Source organism: Lacerta agilis, chromosome 1 (genome assembly GCF_009819535.1).
Source record: "Lacerta agilis isolate rLacAgi1 chromosome 1, rLacAgi1.pri, whole genome shotgun sequence".
In the NCBI taxonomy this organism is placed as follows: domain Eukaryota; kingdom Metazoa; phylum Chordata; class Lepidosauria; order Squamata; family Lacertidae; genus Lacerta; species Lacerta agilis.
The window spans coordinates 3,475,368-3,498,689 of NC_046312.1; the positions used below are offsets into that span (position 1 = coordinate 3,475,368).

Below are 23,322 nucleotides of genomic sequence, written 5' to 3' on the forward strand. Positions count from 1 at the left end.
GTGCCAGGAGAGATCGGGGGGGGGGGATTGCCAGGGCATTGTGACAACAGACCTCCTTGCGAGACCTAGCCCAGGTTTTCTTCAGCTAAAGCAACAAAATAAGTCCTGTTAAGTCATGCCAGAATCCCCTTATGACACCAACTTTAAAGATACTGAAGGAATGAGTTTGCCTGCACCTATTCAGATTACAAGTGGGGGTCCACATTGAATCGTAGAACTGTGGAGTTGGAAGGGACCCCCAAGGGTCCCATAGTTCAACCCCCTGAAATGCAGAAATCTCAGCTAAAGCATCCATGACAGATAACCATCCAACCTCTGCTTAGAAACCTCCAGGGAAGGAGAGTCCACCACCTCTCGTGGGAGTCTGTTCCACTGAGAAAGAACCTCTTACTGTCAGAAAGTTTTTTCAAATGTTTAGTCGGAATCTCCTTTCTCGTCATTTGAAGCCACGGGTTCGAGTCCTGCCCTCCAGAGCAGGAGAAAACAAGCCTGTGCCATCTTCCATGTGACAGCCTTTAGATATTTTAAGATGGTTATCTTATCTCCTCTTGGTCTCCTCTTTTCCAGCCTTTAACACCCCCAACTCTGTCAACTGTTCCTCATAAGGCTGGGTTTCCAGACCCATGATCATCTTGGTCACCCTCCTCTGCACACCTTCCAGCTTCTAAACACCCTTCCTAAACTGTGGTACCCAGGTCTGGACACAATATTCCAAGTGTGGTCTGACAAAGGCAGAATAGATTGGGACTATTACTTCCCTTGATGTGGACCCTAGACTTCTGTTGATGCAGCCTAGAATGGTGTTAGCTTTTTTTGCTGCAGTGTCACACTGTGGACTCCTGTCAAGCTTGTGATCCACTAAGACCCCTAGATCCCTTCAGCCATGTACTGCTAGCAAGCCACATGTATGACTAGTAAGCCAGGTGACTGAATGCTCTTCCATAAAGCCCACACATGCATGCACCTTTCCAGATAAATCTAGAAAACAGGGAGAAAAATCCTGCTAGCCTTATATTCATCCTGACACACTGGATTCCTTCTCTGTCGCTCCCCACAGAAGAGCACTGACTCACAGGAGCCCCCTCTACAATCTGAAGAGGTCAACTGCAAAAGGAGAAATATTGCGCTGGGTCAGACCAAATGGCCCATCTAGTCCAGCATCCTGCTCTCCCAGTGGCCAACCAGATAGAATCCTAGAATCCTAGAGTTGGAAGAGATCCCAAGGGCCATCCAGTCCAACCTCCTGCCAAGCAGGAAACACCATCAAAGCATTCCTGACAGATGGCTGTCAAGCCTCCGCTTCAAGACCTCCAAAGAAGGAGACTCCACCACACTCCTGGGCAGCAAATTCCACTGCCGAACAGCTCTCACTGTCAGGAAGTTCTTCCTAATGTTTAGGTGGAATCTTCTTTCTTGTAGTTTGAATCCATTGCCCCGTGTCCGCTTCTCTGGAGCAGCAGAAAACAACCTTTCTCCCTCCTCTATATGACATCCTTTTATATATTTGAACATGGCTATCATATCACCCCTTCACCTTCTCTTCTCCAGGCTAAACATACCCAGCTCCCTAAGCTGTTCCTCATAAGGCATCGCTTCCAGGCCTTGGACCATTTTGGTTGCCCTCCTCTGGACACTTTCCAGCTTGTCAGTATCCTTCTTGAACTATGGTGCCCAGAACTAAATAAATTATTATTATTATTATTATTATACAGAAGTTTCCAGGTTCAATCCCTGAAATCTCCAGCTGCCAGTGAAGGGGGAGGGAACTGAGTCTTTGATCTCCCTATTTAACTTGTCAGTCTTGTCTTGTCTAGCTAGTCTATTCTATCTCTGCTGTAGATCAAGTGTGTGGAAGGAACTTAGCCACACAGGCTGTATAATCTGTATATATTGTAGCTTGTAGAAATAAAGAAGAACTGTTTCAAGTTAACGTAGCCACGGCATTTATTAGACCTCTGGAGTTAGTGCAGGTGCTCATGACACACCGTTGTGAGTCCAGTTATGCGGATTCAGCTGAAGGTGTTCCAGTCTTCTAGCCTGGCCCAGTCGGGGCACAAAGAGGGGCACAAGATGTGGATAGATCCTGGCTTAAATCCACAATCCCCACACCTTATTAAGGAGTTTTTGTGGTGGGCCACATCTCCTGTTTTGTTTGATCTCTACTGCGCTGCTTTTGTTTGGAATCCTTTTCCTCGATTTTAACTGCTGCAGTCCGTCGATGAAGGACAGGCACGAAACCTTGGAAACATAACAATAAATACAAACGACTATCTCCCCGCTCTGTATCCGCGGTGGATTTCAAAATCGCGGTTTTGGTTTTGTTGACGTCTGGAATGGCGCTCGCTGTTGCTTTTTGATGCGAGAACGCTCCGAGATATTTTACGGAAAGCAATGCGTAATTGGAACCGAACAGCTAAATAAATAAATAAATTAATAAATTAATAAATAAATAAATAAAAGAAGATCATTTTCTACACACACAAGAACCTCTTGCCTCTTCAGCTTCCTGAGCAAGTCTGGAAGGAATAGGCCCATTGAAGGCAACCTCAATGCCGTTGGCTATGCATGAATTTTTATGGCTCAAGCCAAAGTCTGCAGCCATTAAAAAATGGGGGGAGCACTCTGGATATCAGAGGCCCTGGGCTGTTGTGGATCCCGCAGATGTTGCGGCTGACTCCCTTCAATGAAGGGAATCATATTTTCCCAATATGACGCATATAATCAAAATAATTATTGTATATAACTTTATTTAAGTTTGTATTTGCGTTTGACTTTTTGTTGTGTTTGCAAAATCTATAATAAAAATATCAAAAAAACACAAAAACAATGAAGGGAATCAGTCTTCAGTAGGCGGAGAGCTGTGAGCTGTAACCTGCCCCCCTCCCCTCGCCCGCCTGACTGCTCGCCCCCCACAACCAGCCATTGCCAGGGGCTATGCTTTGTTATGTATCGACATCAGATGCAAGGCTTCTCTACAAGGGGTGGTGGAAAGAAACCTCATATTGACTTTCTTTGCACATATACACACAACTCAGATTTGAGCGGCGGTGTGTGTCTGTGGAATAGAGACGCTCTTGATTTCTGATTATTTATTTAACAAAACCCGTAGACCGGCGGATTGTAATAAAACCTGAAAGTGGCTCGATTTCTGAAGCCCGGGAGTGTTTGCGCTTCTGAAATGCACACCCACCTTAGGGTGCGAAGGCAGCTTCATGTTTTTTCCCCCTTTATTTTTAAATAAACGGCACAATTGTAATGTCAAAAGACCCAAAGGGGCGAGTTTGTGTTTCATTCTCTTCTTTTTAACATAGCATGTTATCCTTAAAATCCTTAAAACCAGAATGGGGAACTTCTGACCTGCAGGCCTCCCTAGTTGGCCCACGAGGCCATTTGGGCCAAGCCATGCCGACCTACCTGACACCTGATGTCAGATACGATGTCTGGTGCAGGAAAGGTAAAGACATGGCTCATGGCTCACCCAAAAGGGTTTTTTTTTTGCAGGCACCTGCTGGTCAGCTGACTGGTGGGGCCTGCAAATCATTACGCAAAGTGCTCTACAGGACAGCACTTTGAAAGGGGCGCTGCAAGACCTGAAAACCAATTGACCGGGAAGCCCCATTCAAAGCGCTGCCTTGCAGACTCTTTTTGCAAAGGGCCTGGGATATCTAGGCAGAGAAAGGCAAGGAAAATTCAGTAACAGAAGTCCTGGAGGCTGGTTATGGAACCAAAGCCTTTGCTTCAGTTATTACTTGTTTTATTATACAAATATTAGTGTGGTGTATTGGTTCAAGTGCTGGACTAGGACCTGGGAGACCAAGCAAAATAAAAAATTAAAAAATTCCTTCCAGTAGCACCTTAGAGACCAACTAGGTTTGTTCTTGGTATGAGCTTTCGTGTGCATGCACACTTCTTCAGATACATGCACACGAAAGCTCATAGTTGGTCTCTAAGGTGCTACTGGAAGGATTTTTTTATTTTTAAGTTGTCTGAAAACATTGTTTTCTTCTGTTCCAGAGATGCAGCTATGATAGCCTCCTGCAGCTGAAACAAGTACTCTACTTGCACTTGATGTGCTTTCGAACTGCTAGCTGGGCAGGAGCTGGGACTGAAGAACGGGAGCTCACCCCGTCGCGGGGATTTGAACCACCGACCTTCCAATCAGCAGGCCCTAGGCTCAGTGGTTTAGACCACAGCGCCATGGGGTTAGGACTGCAGCCTTATATCATTAAATAAAATCACACTGTCAACGAGAAAAAAGCACAGGAAAATGATGATAATCATTTGCCACATTCACAGTTTAAAAGGCCTAGAACATGTCTCTAGGCTGGCATCCCATTTTCCCCAAGATGTCCTTAAGAAGCCCTCTCTTGCACATGGTTCCCGGTGACTGGTACCCAGAGGCACATCGGCCAACTGTCAATCACCATGGAGCTGGCTGAAGTCTTTTACTTAATCTGCACCCCCTGAAATCGAACCACTCAGGGAAAGGACTTGGGTCTATACAGGTGCGGCCATTAAGGTGTGTTCCACACCTTTACCTGCCCCACAGCTCACATCATCTAGGGACACCAACAGAAGGGCAAGAAGGTGCACCTTGAAGAAAACAACCTCGAGATGCAAATTAGGACCGTGGGCCAGAGACTCCCTATCATTGTTCTTCCTGCTCAAACCAGCACCTCAATAGGTAGACAAATCACCCACCACCGAGAGTTTGGTATCACCCCCCCCCCAAGCCTTGCCAAACAGGCTGCCCATCTCTGCATCTCTTCACTAAAAGTTGCAGAAGTTCAAACACTTTTTTTCCTAAATGCATCGGCAAGTTAGATGGAAAACAGAAGAGAAACAGAAGCTGGAGTAGCTCCGTATTTTGTGCTTCAGTGGCTCTCGCCGGCGATGTCTCCTTCAGTTACCCTGCAGTGAAGCACGGTATTTGTTTTGCGTGACTAAACCAAGTCAGTTTTTAAAAATGTTTGCTTTGCAAGCACAGACATGCGCCTGTAGCCCTGGGAACTGGGCAGAAGAAAATCCTCTGTGCACATTCCTGTCATTGTGAACCGTGGCCAGGGTTGGTACACCTGGGTAGCTGTTTTAGTAGCAACACTCTCCCAGGTACGCTGCTTAGAGGAAGGGCAGGGCTCCATAGGTAGATCACCTGCTTTGTATGCAGAAATGTTCAATCCCTGGCAGCATATCCAGGCAGGGCTTGGTCAGAAACGCTGGAGAGCTGCTGCCTGCCAGTGTAGGTAACGCTCAACTAGAGGGATCGAGAGCCTGGCTCAGCATGTGCTCTTTGTTATGCTGCAAAAATAACTCAAGAGCAGTGTTTCCCAGCCGTTTTTCGGACCCCCAGCTGTTTTCAGACTATAACTCCCATCATCCCTGACCACAGGTCTTTCCAGCTAGGAATGATGGAAGTTGTAGTCCAAAATCAGCTGGGAACCCAAGTTTAGGAAACTCTGCTCAGGAGCCTCAAACAGCCAAGCAGGCTGGTTCATCTGGCTCTCAAAGAAAGGGAAGAAGAAGAAGAAGAAGAAGAAGAAGAAGAAGAAGAAGAAGAAGAAGAAGAAGAGTTTGGATTTGATATCCGGCTTTATCACTACCTGGAGGAGTCTCAAAGCGGCTCACATTCTCCTTTCCCTTCCTCCCCCACAACAAACACTCTGTGAGGTGAGTGGGGCTGAGAGACTTCAGAGAAGTGTGAGTAGCCCAAGGTCACCCACCAGATGCATGTGGAGGAGCGGAGACGCGAACCCGGTTCACCAGATTATGAGTCTACCACTCTTAACCACTACACCACACTGGCAAGCGGGTATCTTTACACAGTACAATCTCATTCACGTCTGCTCACAAGTAAGCCCCGACGACTTCAGTAGCACTCGCTGAACTGTGCGACAGTGGAACTGACTGCCATGAGAAGTGGTGGGCCCTCCTCCGCTGGAGGTATCTGACTTGTGCCTGGGTGGCCTACCTGTCAGGGATGCTGTAGTTGCCCTGCAGGGCAGATCCTGCAGTTAACAGTGGGTGAGACTGGGCAGCCCTTTTTCAAGGCCTCTTCCAATTATGGTTCTAAGCAGGGGTGGCTAACCCACAGTTTGGATGCCTGACCCATCCTCACAAGCACATTTTTATGGACTCCCCAAAATACCCTAAATAAATAAATAATAGGGATGCAAATCACACCCTACCTGATCAATCATTTGACTGGAAAGTGGGCCATGGTTGCAGTGATGGCCACCAACTTGAGGTTGTTGTTTTTTAAAAAGCTTTAGATTTAATAATAATAATAATAATAATAATAATAATAATAATAATAATAATAATAATAATTTATTATTTATATCCTGCCCATTTGGCTGGGTTTCCCCAGCCACTCTGGGCGGCTTCCAGCAGAATATTAAAATACAATAAACACAATGATTAATCAAATGTTAAAAGCTTCCCTAAACAGGGCTGCCTTCAGATGTCTTCTAAAAGTCAGATAGTTGTTTATTTCTTTGACATCTGATGGGAGGGCATTCCATAGGGTGGGCGCCACTATGGAATGGTTCCCTGCCTGGTTCCCTGTAACCTCACTTCACACAGTGAGGGAACTGCCAGAAGGCCCTTGGCGCTGGACCTCAGTGTCCAGGCTGAATGATGGGGGTGGAGATGCTACTTCAGGTATACTGGACCAAGGCCATTTAGGGCTTGAAAGCATAGCTGTTGTCAGGGATCAAAGCATTGCTCGGGAAGAGAGGGGGGAGAGCATAGATGAAAGGGCAGAGAGAGAGAATTGGGATTCAGCCAGTCAGGGGGAGGAGTGTAAATATCGAGAGCAATTACCGATAATAAGTACAGATACTTCCTCATCCCCCAGCCCCCATCAGCAGACATCGCAGGAAGAAAGAGAAAGCCCTCACGCTGTCAGTAGCAGACAGGGGAGGGAACAAAGGGGGAGGCGTAAGTTCAGACGTCATTTCAGGGCGACTAGAGGCTTCCTCTGCTGGAAAAGGCGCGAAGATTCTAGTCCGGAAATCTGTTAGCTAGGAGAGTAGTCATGTTTTATCACTCTGTAATTATCAATGCCTAATAAACAGCTTTTTAAGCTCAACGCTTAAGCCGGCCGTTACTCACAGCAACATCAAAGGCAAGAGGTGCCGTGACAGCTGTCAACTTTTCCCTTTTCTTGCGAGGAATCCTATTTGGAATAAGGGAATTTCCCTTTAAAAAGGGGGAAAGTTGGCAGCTATGCTTGAAAGGTCAGCACTAACACTTTGAATTGTGCCCGGAAATGTACTGGGAGCCAATGTAGGACTTTCAGGAGTTAAAGGGAGTTAGACAAATTCATGGAAGATTAGGCTATCAACAGCCTCCAACTGCTCTACCTGTGTATTGTCTCCAGAGTCTGAATTGGGAAGCCTCCAAATATCAGTTTCTGAGGATCAGAAGTGGAGAGGAGGCTGTTATGTTCAGATCCTGCTTGCAGGCTTCTCATTCGGGCAACTGGTGAGCCCCTGTGAGAACAGGGTGCTGGACTAGATGGACCTTTGCTGCGGCTCAAGGTGGATCTCCTCATGTTGTCAAGGCCAGGGTTAAACATTGCCCGGCTGCACTGCCGCTGTGGTGGGAAGCTGCCTAATGCGAGACCCCTGAGCTCAGAGCAAAGCAGTGCAAACCGAGAAGCTCTGGAACACCTTCAGAAATGGACCCCAGCTCTGTCACTTTCCCCCCAAGTCACCTCCCTGACTGTTGCCAGAATCCAAGCCCATCCGTGATCTGGCTTACCTGGTTCTTGGAAGGACTCTTCATTCGTTAATGTCCTGGATAAGATGAGGATGAGGGCTTCTTTAAACTGGTCAAAGTGGACCTTAAAAAAAAAAAGGACAGAAAAAAAACCACAATGTTCTCAGCAAACTCAGTTTGGACAAACCTCTGCAGTGCAATATGCACCCAGATCTAGCAAAAAGCGCCTTGGCCTGCCCTTCAAAGCACCCCGTGGCCTTTCCCCCAATTACCTCCCCATGCTTATATCCCAATACTTCTGTGACCTCCAGCTCCACCACCCTGAGGCAGCCAAAGGATGTCCACTGCTAAGGCACCAGGCTAGAATAGGGCTCTCCTAGCAACCCTCAGCTCCTGTAACAAACTACAGTTCCCAGGGTTCTTTAGGAGAAGTCCCGACTGTTCAAAGTGGTACGATGCTGCTTTAAACGGATATGCAACTAAACCACGGCTAGACCTTGCTCCCCTGGTTGCATCGGCCTCCCCTTCTTCCACTGTTTCATCTGTGTCAAATTTTGAATTGTAAGCTCATTGGGGCAGGCACCTGCCCTCTTGTACTCTGCACGGCACAATGCAGACTGACTAAGTTGTCTAAATACAGGTAGGTAGCCGTGTTGGTCTGCCATAGTCAAAACAAAATAAAAAAATAAAATAAATTCCTTCCAGTAGCACCTTAGAGACCAACTAAGTTTGTTCTTGGTATGAGCTTCCGTGTGCACACTTCTTCAGATACATGCACATGAAAGCTCATAGTTGGTCTCTAAGGTGCTACTGGAAGGAATTTTTTATTTTTAAGTTGTCTAAAAACATTGTTTTCTTCTGTTCCAGAGATGCAGCTATGATAGCCTCCTGCAGCTGAAACAAGTGAGGCTGCCTCCACATTAAACCTTTAAAGGACATTTTTTTTTCCTTCAAAGAATTCTGGACACCGTAGTTTAGCTCTCACAGTTCCAGCACCCCATGTTCCCAATGCCTCTAATTTTTTCTCCTTCTCTCCCTCCCCTGCATTAACTAACACCATTATTATTCTTTTGTTTTTGTTTTTGTTTTTTTAAAAAATATTTATTGCATTTTTTAAAAAACAACAACAAACAAAACACAACATACAAACAAGACATAAAAATTTCGCAACCGATCACATTGCTGTTTTCCATTGTGTGGGGACTTCCCTCAGTCCCCCTCTCTGAGCTACATTGTCCAATTATCTCTTACAGCAGGTTCCTCTTCTCAAATCTTAAATTTTAATAAAAAGAAAATCAATTAATTCTGACCAAAAATTAAATCATATATATTACCGAAAACCTATCTGTACTTTCATAAGGATACATAATATATTTCAATACTTCTTCAACTACTCTCTAAATTTATTCCAGTCTTCTTCCACCCTCTCCTCTTTCTGGTCGTGGATCCTTCCAGTCATCTCGGCAAGTTCCATATATTCCAGCATCTTTATCTGCCGGTCATTTATCGTAGGCATCTCTTGCATTTTCCAGAATTTGGCTGTTAATAGCCTAGCTGCTGTTGTGGCGTACAAAAAGAATATATAGACTTTCTTTGGGATCTCGTGTCCTACAATTCCAAGCAAAAAGGCTTCTGGCTTTTTAATAAAGGTATTTTTAAACACCTTTTTCAGTTCGTTATACATTTTCCCCCAGAAGTTTTTTATCTTGTGGTATCTGAAGAAGTGTGCATGCACGCAAAAGCTCACACCAAGAACAAACTTAGCTGGTGCTACTGGAGGGAATTTTTTATATTTTTTATTTTGTTTTGATCTTGGGGCAAGTCCACCACATGTGGTAAAAAGTACCTTCTTTTTCCTTACATTTCCAACACTTGTTATCAGATACATGATGCATTTTTGCCAATTTCACAGGTGTTAAATACCATCTATACATCATAGAATCATAGAGTTGGAAGAGACCACAAGGGCCATCCAAAGAAGGAGACTCCACCACACTCCTTGGCAGCAAATTCCACTGTCGAACAGCTCTCACTGTCAGGAAGTTCTTCCTAATGTTTAGGTGGAATCTTCTTTCTTGTAGTTTGAATCCATTGCCCCGTGTCCGCTTCTCTGGAGCAGCAGAAAACAACCTTTCTCCCTCCTCTATATGACATCCTTTTATATATTTGAACATGGCTATCATATCCCCCCTTAACCTTCTCTTCTCCAGGCTAAACATACCCAGCTCCCTAAGCCATTCCTCATAAGGCTCTTTCAATACACTGCAAGCAGTAAATTTCATACCTTTTACCCACAATCTCTCCCAGTCATTCAACATAATATTACGCCCTACATCTTTTGCCCAATAAATCATCACTGACCATTTTTATTATTTTGCAAACCAAACTGTCCAGCTTAGAATTTCAGGTTCTGGAGGGGGGGGCAAGACAGGTTTGAAGCAACCTGAAAACCTCTTGCTCAGGTTACATTTTTAATGTGCTTTTTCCCAATCACTTTCCTCCCCACCCCTCCCAGAGCTCCACTTCTTCTTCTTCAACGAGTTATGAAAATCTCTGTCCAGGCAAGCTTCAAGTTTATTCCGAATGAATGAATCACTTTGCCAGCTTTAGCATAGCGGCAGCTGAAAGCTTTGCTGCCCTGTTGGGCCCCGGGGCGCTATGGAGACTGGTGCTCTAGCAAGCAAACATCTCTCCATGAGCAACATCGAAACACCCATTGCAATTATAGAATCATAGGATTGTACAGCTGGAAGAGACACTGGCCTGATCCAGCGGACTCCTGGGAATTGCAGGTGGGGGGAGTTGCACTCAGCTTATGAGCTGCTCATAGCAGACCAAGAGATGGCTTTGTCAAGAGAGAATGAGACTCTTGATCTCAGGGTTGTGGGTTCGAGCCCCACGTTGGGCAAAAGATCTGATGACCCTGGTGGTCTATTCCAACTTTACAAATTTATTAATATGTTTCTATGGTTGGCCGTATAGTTAAAGCTATGGTTTTCCCAGTAGTGATGTATGGAAGTGTGAGCTGGACCATAAAGAAGGCTGATCGCCGAAGAAATGATGATTTTGAATTATGGTGCTGGAGGAGACTCTTGAGAGTCCCATGGACTGCAAGGAGATCAAGCCTATCCATTCTGAAGGAAATCAGCCCTGAGTGCTCACTGGAAGGACAGATCCTGAAGTTGAGGTTCCAAGACTTTGGCCACCTCATGAGAAGAGAAGACTCCCTGGAAAAGACCCTGATGTTGGGAAAGATGGAGGGCACAAGGAGAAGGGGACGACAGAGGATGAGATGGTTGGACAGCGTTCTCGAAGCTACCAACATGAGTCTGAGCAAGCTGCGGGAGGCAGTGGAAGACAGGAGTGCCTGGCGTGCTCTGGTCCATGGGGTCACGAAGAGTCGGACACGACTAAACGACTAAACAACAACAACAACATGGTTGGCCACTGTGAGGGCAAGATGCTGGATGAGATGGGCCACCGGCCAAACCCAGCAGGCTCGTTTTATGTTCAAATTCACCACTTTGTTTCTAAACAACAGGGTTGCCAAAGATGTCAGTTAGAAGATGCCTCCACCATGACTGAGAAGTCTAGCACCCAGTACAAGATGCCTGTGGGTCCATCTGGCCACTTAAGGCACGCTCTTCCTTGGGTAACAGACCCTTTTCTTCCCCTGCACTTCATAAAGTCCAGGGTTGATCCAGGTACTCCAGACATGGAGAAGACTGAACTACTCTGTTCATTTACTATATAGTCATACCTTGGAAATCGAATGGAATCCGTTCCGGAAGTCCGTTTGACTTCCAAAACATTCGGGTTCCAAAGAACATTCGCAAACCGGAACACTCACTTTCAGGTTTGCATCGTTCGTGAGCCAAAACGTCCGAGTACCAAGGTACAACTATATTTATTTCATATAGGAGAAACTAGCAACCTTTGGCTCTTCCCCTCCTGGAACCGTTTCCAGTCCTTCTGGTGGTTGCAAGATGAAGAGCAAGTGCCTGTGTTTTCCTTCTCCCTCCTAAAACCTTTTCCTTTGGTACCATGTCTTTTAAATGATTAGCCCAATGGCAGCTAGTGTCTTATTACTGATATCTGTAAGGCATTCTGGAAGCCTCCCCCCCCTTTTTTTTTTTGCTAAAGAGTGCAATAAAAATACTTGAAATAAATTACTAATCATCCATTCATACTTCTCCCTTTCCATCCTGAAATAATTAGATCTTGCTCCACTTCCATTGTAACTTGTTAAAAATGAAGCTGAATTCTAGACTTGCTCTGTTATGCTCCATATACTAGATAGAGAGGCTAAATGAAATTGATTAACAGCAGATTCAGGGCAGACAAAAGGGAGCCCTTATTCACACAATGCAGAGTTAATTTATGGAATTTGCAGCACTGGAGGTCACGGTCTTGGGCAGCTTTAAAAGGGGACTGGACAAGTTTATGGGATGGAGGGGGGTGAGGTCTGTCCATGGCGTCAAACAAAATTCATAGAGATGGAGAGGTCTGCTAATAGTGTCACATTAAATTAGCCCCTAGAGTAGATTTTGGAGACGCCTAGAAATCAGGAATTATTCAGAAAGCTCAGCCTGGCTGCTGGAAGTGATTTAGTCCTGTAGAAAGCTGTACACGTTTTATGTAGGCAGTCCTGTTTAGGGAATGTTTGATGTTTTTAATGTTTTATCATCTTTTTAATATTCTGCTGGGAGCCGCCCAGAGTGGCTGGGGAAACCCAGCCAGATGGGTGGGGAATAAAGAATAAATTATTATTATTATTATTATTATTATTATTATTATTATTATTATTATTAATTATATTTATGTCTTTGCAGTCATTCTGGTAGGAAGAAATCTCCTTGCTGATATAAGATATCGTGAAGTGACAAACCGATTAAACGTATCCGTTCCTAAGTGTTTCCCCAAACCATTTAAGATGTACAATAGGTCTTCAAGATGGGAGCTTAATGATGCAAAGCAGGCCATTATGACAAATGGGTTGATGGCAACATTTTTTTAAAAAACTTATGAAAAATTTCCTCAGGAAGAATAAATCTGGATAATAATAATAATAATAATATTTTTTTTATTTATACCCTGCCCTTTCCCAGCCAAAAACCGGGCTCAGGGCGGCTAACACTAATTAAAATCACAGCAAAAACATAAAAACAATCAATTTAAAATACAGATTAAAATACAAATTTAAAAATCAAAATTAAAACTGCAGTCTCATTTTCAAATAGCCCACCAATAAAAGAATGAAGCATAAATATCAAACAGAAGCCAACCCAAAGGCCAGGTGGAACAGCTCCGTCTTGCAGGCCCTGCGGAAAGATGCCAAATCCCGCAGGGCCCTGGTCTCTTGTGATAGACTGTTCCACCAAGTTGGGGCCAATACTGAGAAGGCCCTGGCCCTAGTTGAGGCCAACCTAGCATCTCTGTTGCTCGGGACCTCCAAAAGGTTATTATTTGAGGACCTTAAGGTCCTACACGGGACGTACCAGGAGAGGCGGTCCCTTAGGTACGAGGGTCCTAAGCCGCATAGGGCTTTAAAGGTCAAAACCAGCACCTTAAACCTGACCCTGTACTCCACTGGGAGCCAGGGTGGGACTCTCCTTAAATTAGGCAGGGTGGGACTCTCCTTCATTGTCAGTTTTTAAGCAGAGGCTGGATGTCCATCTGTCATGGGTGCTTTAGTTGAGATTCCTGCACTGCAGGGGGTTGGACTAGATGACCCCTGGGGGTCCCTTCCAACTCTACAGTTCTATGATACAGGCTGGCATCTTGAAGCTAACAACGGTCGTGTGACTGCTGTGAAAAGCCCATATGCATGAAGAACCCTGATCCCACAATCAAATCCCATTTGGAGGTACCCACAGTTATATACAGTAGCTATACAGGCACCCAGTGATTTAATTGAAAGGTTTGAGAGACTATTAAAATATAGAGATTCTCTGGGAAAAGTCTATTAACTCAAGGGGGGAGGGGGGACTCCAAGCAGCACTCAACTGATGTAAGTGGGTTCTACTTTGTGAAAGCTCTTATGCAGTAATATTTTTGCAATAAACTCAGATGCCAACTGTGCTGCCACATAAACCCGGACAACACCATTACTGGTCCCAACAACATCAAACATACCATCTCAGGACTATTTAATTGCTCATCTTCCAACATTGTGTATGCAATCAAATGCCAACAGTGCCCTTCAGCTCTCTATATTGGACAAACAGGCCAAACCCTATGCCAAAGGATAAATGGACATAAATCTGATGTCAGGAATCACAAGACAGAGAAACCAGTAGGAGAACACTTCAATCTCCCAGGACATTCTATACAAGATCTCAAAGTATCTGTCTTAATACAAAGAAATTTCAGAAATAGACTGGAAAGAGAAGTGGCTGAATTGCAACTAAACACCAAACTTAAAACCATGGAGAAACCTGGTCTGAACAAAGACATTGGATTCTTATTCTTTTTTTTTTAAGGTGCTACAAGTGACCTCGTCGCCTCTGTTAGTATTCTTCCCACCTACACAGGGGGGTAAACCCCCAAAGTACTTAAGCATTTCTTTGCTCGCTCGCTCTTGCTCCCCACCCCACCCCAGAGCCCATCATTGTTGTTTTTTTCTGTATCAGGCTGTTGCCATCTAGCAATAGAGACCTCACTGCCGTTATCACAAGGAGTAATTAAAAGCAGCCTCGGGAAACCTGCTCAGCCAGGAAACTTTATACAGAGGGTCTCATTTGCACATTAATTGCTGCCATTCATCCTACAAATATTGCAAAGCGCTCCCCGCTCTCCACAAAAAGGGCAGTTTGCAGCGAGGAGGAAATTTTTTCCTGATTAAAAAAACAACAACGCCTTGACATTTAAGCTAAAGGAGTGCGACTGGCAGAGGAGGGAGCAAGAGATGAGCCGGGCTCCTGCGCATTGCAATTATCATGGGGCCATCCATCCCCCCCATCCCCCCACAATGCGCTGACTCTTCGAAATATATCACGGCGGCACACCCGCCAACGTTTGACGGAGGAAATCAGGTTTAGCTGCTCCGCGATTTACGTGCCATTTAATCAAAAAAGGCCCACTCAAAGCGCAGACAGTATTTCAGAAATCCAATCAGCAATGAAACCAACTGTCACAGCTAATAAAACACCAAATACTTAGAATCCTAGAATCCTAGAGTTGGAAGAGACCCCAAGGGCCATCCAGTCCAACCCCCTGCCAAGCAGGAAACACCATCAAAGCATTCCTGACAGATGGCTGTCAAGCCTCCGCTTAAAGACCTCCAAAGAAGGAGACTCCACCACACTCCTTGGCAGCAAATTCCACTGTCAAACAGCTCTTACTGTCAGGAAGTTCTTCCTAATGTTTAGGTGGAATCCTCTTTCTTGTAGTTTGAATCCATTGCCCCGTGTCCACTTCTCTGGAGCAGCAGAAAACAACCTTTCTCCCTCCTCTATATAACATCCTTTGATATATTTGAACATGGCTATCATATCCCCCCTTAACCTTCTCTTCTCCAGGCTAAACATACCCAGCTCTAAGCCGTTCCTCATAAGGCATCGTTTCCAGGCCTTGGACCATTTTGACTTAAAAATGCAGACTGAGAACTCCAACCATAAAGTGCTTCCGGGGATCTATAGCAATTCACAGGTTATCTTATAAACCCATCACAACAAACCTGCAGAGTAGGCCAGCGCTATATTACTATTACTTCATTTTTTATCACAGGGGCACAGATCAGTTTTGGGGCTAACTGGGGAGAGGCCCCCTCCCTCTGTAAGCAGACTTGCTTCTTATATTTGGAAGATCATAGAATCAAAGAGCCTGGCGTGCTCTGGTCCATGGGGTCACGTAGAGTCGGACACGACTGAACGACTGAACAACAACAACAACAACAATCAAAGAATGGTAGAGTTGGAAGGGACCCCAAGGGTCATCTAGTCCAACCCCCCCCCCCCCGAAAAGCAGGAATTGCAGCTAACATGCCAATAGATTGGCAGTAAAGGAAAAATAGACCCATGGAAATTGTGGCTAGCCCAATCCTGGCAACTTGCACACATCCAACTAATCTGATGCCGCAGAAACAAACAGGCCTGTTATGACATGAGGCTATTTTAGTTGGGTTATTAGGCTCTCTTACTTATTCTTAAGGGCTAATTCATACATGCATCCATCAAATGACAACAAGGCATAACAGACCAAAGCAGTACAGAGGACCACAAAAAGTTAGCATCACAGCCTCTCAAAATGCAACACATGAATCTGGGTCAGGGGTTTGGCTAGTGCATTGCCGGGTGAGGGGGAAGCCTGTGTGGGATATATCTAGCCTCATATAACCATTATGCTTAACTCAAATTACAGCATGAAGGGGTTAAGACCATAGAGTAAGATGTCCTGCCAGGCTTGGCTAGTTACTCTCCCTCACCTTGGGAGGAAGGGTTACCAAATTCTTTTCCTTTTCCTCTTCTGCCATGTGAACTTGACCTTTAAGAATGCCCAGGCTGAATGTTCAGAGCTTAGGCCGTGTGGCTAACAAGCCATCTTTGTGCTTCTCTACAAATAATAGGGACGCAGGTGGCGCTGTGGTCTAAACCACTGAGCCTTGGGCTTGCCGATCAGAAGGTCGGCAGCTCGAATCCCCGCGACGGGGTGAGCTCCCGTTGCTCGGTCCCAGCTCCTGCCAACCTAGCAGTTCGAAAGCATGTAAAGTGCAAGTAGATAAATAGGGACCGCTCTGGTGGGAAGGTAAACGGCGTTTCCGTGCACTGCTCTGGTTCGCCAGAACCGGCTTAGTCATGCTGGCCACATGACCCGGAAGCTTTATGCCAGCTCCCTCGGCCAGTAAAGTGAGATGAGTGCCGCAACCCCAGAGTCGTTCGCGACTGGACCTAACGATCAAGGGTCCGTTTACCTTTACAAATGATTTAGAAACTCTATTTTTGAAACTAAGTTGTCCTGCCTGTCTTTTGTTGCTGCTGACTGGAAAAGCACATGAATTTGACCTTTGAAGAGTTTGTAAGTAAACCATTTTTAACTTACCGAACGTGTGGCCTAGGGGAGGAGCGTAACTTTGGAAGCGGCTTAGAAGGCGTTGTTTTAAAGGTCTAACAGCCTATATTTCCATGCTTTACTTAGCTGTATATTTTGTGATTTCAAACCTCTGCTGGGGCTTTCTCATCAAAGCATACTTGCCCCAAACCTGGATCTAGGTACCCAGGGAATTCTCCTTTTATTTTTACCATATCTAGTATTTCCCCCTTTAATCAAAAATACAGAATACCAACAGACTGCAGCACTTCAACACATTGCTAGACAAACTCCCATCATTCCTAGCCATTTTCCATTGAAATTCAACAACATCCAGAGAGCCCTGGGTCACGACTGCCCTTTCATCACCTATAGGCTTGGGATGTCATATGAGCCATACAAAGCTGTCTTATTGCAGAGTCTGACCTCTACCCCATCAAGCCTAGAATGCCCACTCTGACTGGCAGCAACTTTCCAACTCAGCTACCCCAAAATCCTTTTTAAAAAAAACAACAACTGAAGATGAAAAATGATTGAACATGGGGCCTTCTAGATGCAAATTATGAGCTCTGCTATTGAGGTCTGATCCCCTTTCGTCTGCTGGAGCATTTTAATCAACAAGAAGAGATTGATTTAATCGACCACCGACGGCAGGAAGCAAACAAGCACCGTGCACATCACTCCCCCAGTATTCATCGAGGGGAACCTTAAGATCTTGATAGCATTACACCCTGCCAATCAGCAAGAAATGCTCAGATCTGGGCATATTGTTTGTATTCAACAAAACGCTCGTTGTCCTCAAAGCCGGCTGCAGCGCAGGAACCTCCTCTCGGAAGCCTTGAAGGCAGGTTGATTCATTTCCCCCCCCCCCCCCCCGCCACCGCCCCATAAGCGCCCCCACTTTTGCCAAGTCACTGTCGATTGTGCAACCGGACCGAAGTTGTACAAGTTGTGTTGACAAAGAGAAAGGAAAGAGGACGCAGGAGGTTCCTCGTTTCGGAGGCGGCGATGGGGAGGAGGAGGAGGAGAAAGTGGCAGTTTCTGCTTTAGGGTTTTAACTACAGTCTTGGAACAGCAGCTGCAGCCAGAACAGATGGCCGGGGTTTGCGTCGCACGAAGCAATTTTACCGTGACCGGCGCTGAAAAGGGAGATTAGGAGCAGCGAGTTTAAATCAAGTTCGGAAAGGGAAAGAGAGAGAGGGAGGGAATGAATGAATGCCACAATTCAGCAAGGCAAGGTCGGATGAACGATGGAGCCAAAGCATTGCTACTCCCCAGGGGGAAACATGTGCTGTTGGGATCCACTGCTTAGAAATGCAAAAGATTCCGTGTTTGTCTTCAGTGGCACAACTTGGATGTACATGACTGGCCCACCAGCTTGGCTGTACTGCATGAAAGCGCCCTCATTTGTGGTCAATCTGAAGCAAGACTCGCCAAACGTTTCTTTGGAAAGCTAGATTCTTAAGTCCTTCCAGACAGGGGAAAGACTGAAGTTCAAAAGTAAAGCACCTGCTTTGCAGGCGGAAGTTCCCAGGGTCAACCCTGGTGCATGTAGAGAAGGCTGGGAATATCTTCTGCCTGAACCCTTGGAGAGTCGCTTGCGGTTAGTGCAGGCCATACTGAGCTGGGTGGATTAGTGGTTTGACTCTAGTATAAGGCAGCTTATAATATTCCTAATACAGCATATTTTGAATTATGGTGCTGGAGGAGACTTTTGAGAGTCCCATGGACTGCAAGAAGATCAAACCTATCCATCCTTAAAGAAATCAGGCCTGAGTGCTCACTGGAAGGGCAGATCCTGAAGCTGAGGCTCCAAGACTTTGGCCACCTCATGAGAAGAGAAGACTCCCTGGAAAAGACCCTGATGTTGGGAAAGATGGAGGGCACAAGGAGAAGGGGACGGCAGAGGATGAGATGGTTGGACAGTGTTCTCGAAGCTACCAAGATGAGTCTGGCCAAACTGCGGAAGGCAGTGGAAGACAGGAGTGCCTGGCATGCTCTGGTCCATGGGGTCACAAAGAGTCAGACATGACTAAATCCCAGAAAAGCAGTTATACAACCTGCTCTTGTTAGGTAAAGACCCGATGATTACCAGGGCGGTTGCCAGATTTTGTGTCCAAATTTGCAGATATAGACCTTCTTCTCAGCCCATCTAAGTTTCTCCTCAATGGAATCTCAAGCGAGCCGGGCTCAGCCTTCTGCAGCCACTATTTTAAATCCTTAACATTGTAATGCAATTAATAATTTTCTTTTAAATCTTGTTCAAAGAGTTTTATATATGTAACATCCCCGGAAAATGTTTCGTCAAAGGGATCCGTTGTATTTATTTTTATTTTTACTTTACCTCCTTTTAAAGAGCTGGTCTTTGACCATAATAAAGAACAATGCATGACTAAACGACTAAACAACAACAATATTCCTAAACTTGAACCATTTTCCACATAGGGTATTACATCTTTCCTCTTGATAATAGCAACCACACAGGGGAAAATGTAATTTGCAAAGAGGTCCTAAGGCTCCTTCCATATTTGAATGCACCTTCCCATTTCTCAAACTGGCAGAGGCCAGGGATCAAACTTCTTTGCAATGCCAGTGGTTCCTCCAATATCCAGCAACCAATCTGGGGGAAATCTATGCAGCTTGGGCAATGCCACGTAGTAATGGGGCAAAGAAAACTAGAGTTATAAAACAGATTTACTGGAGAATGGTAGGCTACAGACTAGACAGGGGTCAGCAAACATTTTCAGCAAGGGGCTGGTCCACTGTCCCTCAGACCTTGTGGGGAGGCTAGACTATATTTTTGGGGGGAGGGGGAATGAACAAATTCCTATGCTCCACAAATAACCCAGAGGTGCATTTTAAATAAAAGGGCACATTCTACTCACGTAAAAACACGCTGATTCCCGGACTGTCCGCGGGACGGATTTAGAAGGCGATTGGGCTGAATCTGGCACCCAGGCCTTAGTTTGCCTACCCATGGACTAGAGTCCCTTCTAGTGGTCTAAGCTCCAACCAAAGGAGGTCACGTGACCAACAGGTCAGCTGACACTGGCCAGACAACAGTCTGCTGTGTCCAGTGAGTAAACAACTATCTGCCTGCCAGATTTGGCCCGGCAGGACGGTCAACTGCAGACCACACTCGCTGGATTAGGATTTCAGGTGCTGTGTGGTAGGGAAAACCAAGATGAGCGTGAAGAAACCTGAAACCCTCCTCGTCACGTTACATTTTTAATGTTCTTTTCAAAGTGCTTTTGATGTCGCGCTCAGCTTCTGAACCTACAGAGAACTCTACTCTGCAAGCCTCGTGGTTTTTAAAAATTGATAACGCAGAAGGCAATGTTTAGGTTGTAAAGCAGGAAAATGGAAATTCAAGGGTGCCCAATCTACTCCCAACAGAGGCTGCGATCCTAAACCCACTTAGGGCTTCCCTGTCCTGTGCCTAGAATGCATGGGGCCAAGAGGTTTTCACTTTGTCCCAACTCTATCCTTGGGGAAACCTGCTTTTTACTGCCGAATCGGAGCAAGCACCAAAACGCAGAAAACCCGATTGACATTTGCTCCAATTCAGCAGAAAAAAGTGGGTTTCCCAGGGGGAAAGAGGATGAATAAGCAGAAGTGTAGCTGAGCCCCTACTTGGGAGTAAGCCCCACTGAATTCAGCAGACCAACCTCTGAGTAAATATAATGAGGATCTAGAGCCAGGCAATGTATCAATCCAAAATCCAAAATCGGTTTGAAGTCCACACACTGTGATAACATTTCATATTTGCCAGGGCAATATATTGTGAATCACAGTGTGTGTGTGTGTGTGTGTGTGTGTGTGTGTGTGTTATGTAAAAATTGCGATATGGGAGAAACTGTGGAGCTGGTCATCATTTCTCATGATTCTTGCTGCCCCAGTTGCTCTGTACAGTCATACCTCTGCTTACGTATCCTTCTGGAAACGTAAACTTCGGGTTGCGAACGTGGCAAACACAGAAGTGTATGCTTCCAGGTTTCGGCACGCATGCATGCGCAAAACCGCGCTGCATGCGTGCGCAGAAACACTCAATCGCGCCACACGCGTGTGCAGAATGGCACCCCCGGTTACAAAGTTTTGGGGATGCGGCCGGGCCTCTGGAATGGACCCCGTTCGGAACCGGAGGTAACACTGTACTATAAAATAACAGTTGTAACAATTACAGGTAGGTAGCCATGTTGGTCTGCCATAGTCAAAACAAAATAAAAAATAAAAAAATTCCTTCCAGTAGCACCTTAGAGACCAACTAAGTTTGTTCTTGGTATGAGCTTTCGTGAACAAACTTAGTTGGTCTCTAAGATGCTACTGGAAGGATTTTTTTTATTTTTTATTTTGTAGTTGTAACAATGTGTTAAAGCTATGTAAAATGTATAAGTTTTAGACCTCTAAGTAGTAACAGTTACCAGGGCATTAACCCGTTTGCCTCTTCATAGTTACATCCTCATTTCAGACATCATGCTACAGTATAACAATATCGTGATGTTTAGCTGAGAAAATCTCCTATGCCAACTCAATATTTGAACCAGGGGCCTTCTGCATGCAAAACACCTGCTCTCCCAACCCAACTAAGGTCCTTCCCTATAGAGCCGTGGAGCTGTCTGGCAAGGGGGCATAAGAGAGATGGAAGGAAAGGCCCATCAAGGTACTTTTTTTCACCCCGTATATGCAGGTAAGCTACAGTCACATGGAGGTGCTGGGAAAACATCAAGCCCAGGAGCCATAATTGGAGAAGTCAAAGAACAGCAGTACATGCAAATCAAAAGGAGCCACAGCCAGAATGGGACAACTTATGCATATCGAGTTTGCCTTGTTCTCCCCACCGCAGTCAGAGGCTAATTGAACTTCTGGTCGGTGGCTCCGTTTGATGCTGCGCAGAGAAGACTCGGGTACCCAATTTGAGCAGTAAGGTTTTCTGCAAGTGAGTATTCTTATTAGCACAATAAAGCGTCCCGTTTCAAGCCGCTCATTATTTTCCACCAGGTGTGTCCCCCCCCATCCCACCCCTCTCCGCACCATGGAAGTTCGCACGTCCTTCAAGATGTGGGAATCTTCCTCTCTCGGGAAAGGGAGCCAGCTTCTAACACTTCCCTCCCTGTCCTTGGGTGGCGGGGGGGGGGGGGGAGAAAGGCTTTCTCCACTTCAAGCAGTATAAAGCTCATTTCTGCTCACCCCCCCTCCCACCTCCCTTCCTGGAGAGCTTCACACAGTGTCGGGATGCAGAGGCCACCTTCAAAGGAATTCCAAGGGAAGAGATGGAAAAGGGGGGTTCTGAGGGAAGTTGGGGGTACTGCATTCATTGCAAGAGGGGGGAATAATACGCTTCCCGTTGTAGCGCTTTGCAATTGTGTGAGCATTTTTTTGCAGTTGTAGTATTAGGTAGAAGTTACCTTGCGCGGGATATTGAGGGGCAAATAACGATGGAAGTTCCATGGGCCATGATTTGAACTGGTTTTAAGATGGTTTCCTTCTAATGACAGCAAAAGTGGCCATCGTTATGAAGGATGAAGTGTCCGTGTAAGGGATTATTAATTAATTAATTAATTAATTGCCCACCTTTTCCCCAGAACAGGACTCAAGGCAGCTTACGCAAATTAAAGGTAAGCGGATAAAATAAAGGTAAAGGTAAAGGGACCCCTGACCATCAGGTCCAGTCGTGTCCGACTCTGGGGTTGCGGCGCTCATCTCGCTCTATAGGCCAAGGGAGCCGGTGTTTGTCTGCAGACAGCTTCCGGGTGATGTGGCCAGCATGACAAAGCCACTTCTGGCGAACCAGAGCAGCGCACGGAAACACCGTTTACCTTCCCGCTGGAGCGGTCCCTATTTATCTACTTGCACTTTGACATGCTTTCGAACTGCTAGGTGGGCAGGAGCTGGGACCGAGCAACAGGAGCTCACCCCGTGGCAGGGATTCGAACCGCCGACCTTCTGATCAGCAAGCCCTAGACTCTGTGGTTTAACCCACAGCGGATAAAATACAAAGAGCTAAAAACATATAAAAGAGAATCATTTAAAAGTAAATATATATATAGGGACACGGGTGGCGCTGTGGGTTAAACCACTGACCCTAGGGCTTGCCGATCGGAAGGTCGGAGGTTCAAATCTCCGCAACAGGGTGAGCTCCCGTTGTTCGGTCCCAGCTCCTGCCCACCTAGCAGTTCGAAAGCACGTCAAGTGCAAGTAGATAAATAGGTACCACTCCAGCAGGAAGGTAAACGGGGTTTCCATGTGCTGCTCTGGTTCGCCAGAAGCGGCTTAGTCATGCTGGCCACATGACCCGGAAGCTTTGGTCCATCTTGAAATATATGAAGGACTGTCATGTGAAAGATGGAGCAAGCTTGTTTTCTCCTGCTCTGGAGAGAACGACCTGAACCCATGGCTTCAAGTTACAAGAAAGGAGATTCCGACTAAACATCAGGAAGAACTTTCTGACTGCAAGAGCTGTTCAACCTTCAGACTGCCTCAGAAAGTCCTTGGGAGGTTTTTAAGCAGAGGTTGGATGGCCATCTGTCATGGATGATCTAGTTGAGATTTCTGCATTGCAGTGGGGTTGCGCTA

The 23,322-nt window shown here is 45.8% G+C and overlaps 1 protein-coding gene across 5 annotated transcripts in view; it reads right to left on the reverse strand.

The window, feature by feature from the left end:
- The window catches only part of NIN (ninein), a 115,275-nt gene that overhangs the window by 71,949 nt on the left and 20,004 nt on the right, over positions 1-23,322 (reverse strand). For all 5 annotated transcript variants that reach the window (XM_033161352.1, XM_033161506.1, XM_033161413.1 and 2 more), the window contains one exon: positions 7,765-7,846. In XM_033161352.1, coding sequence (XP_033017243.1) covers positions 7,765-7,846 — 82 coding nt within the window. The remainder of the gene's footprint in view (positions 1-7,764; positions 7,847-23,322) is intronic.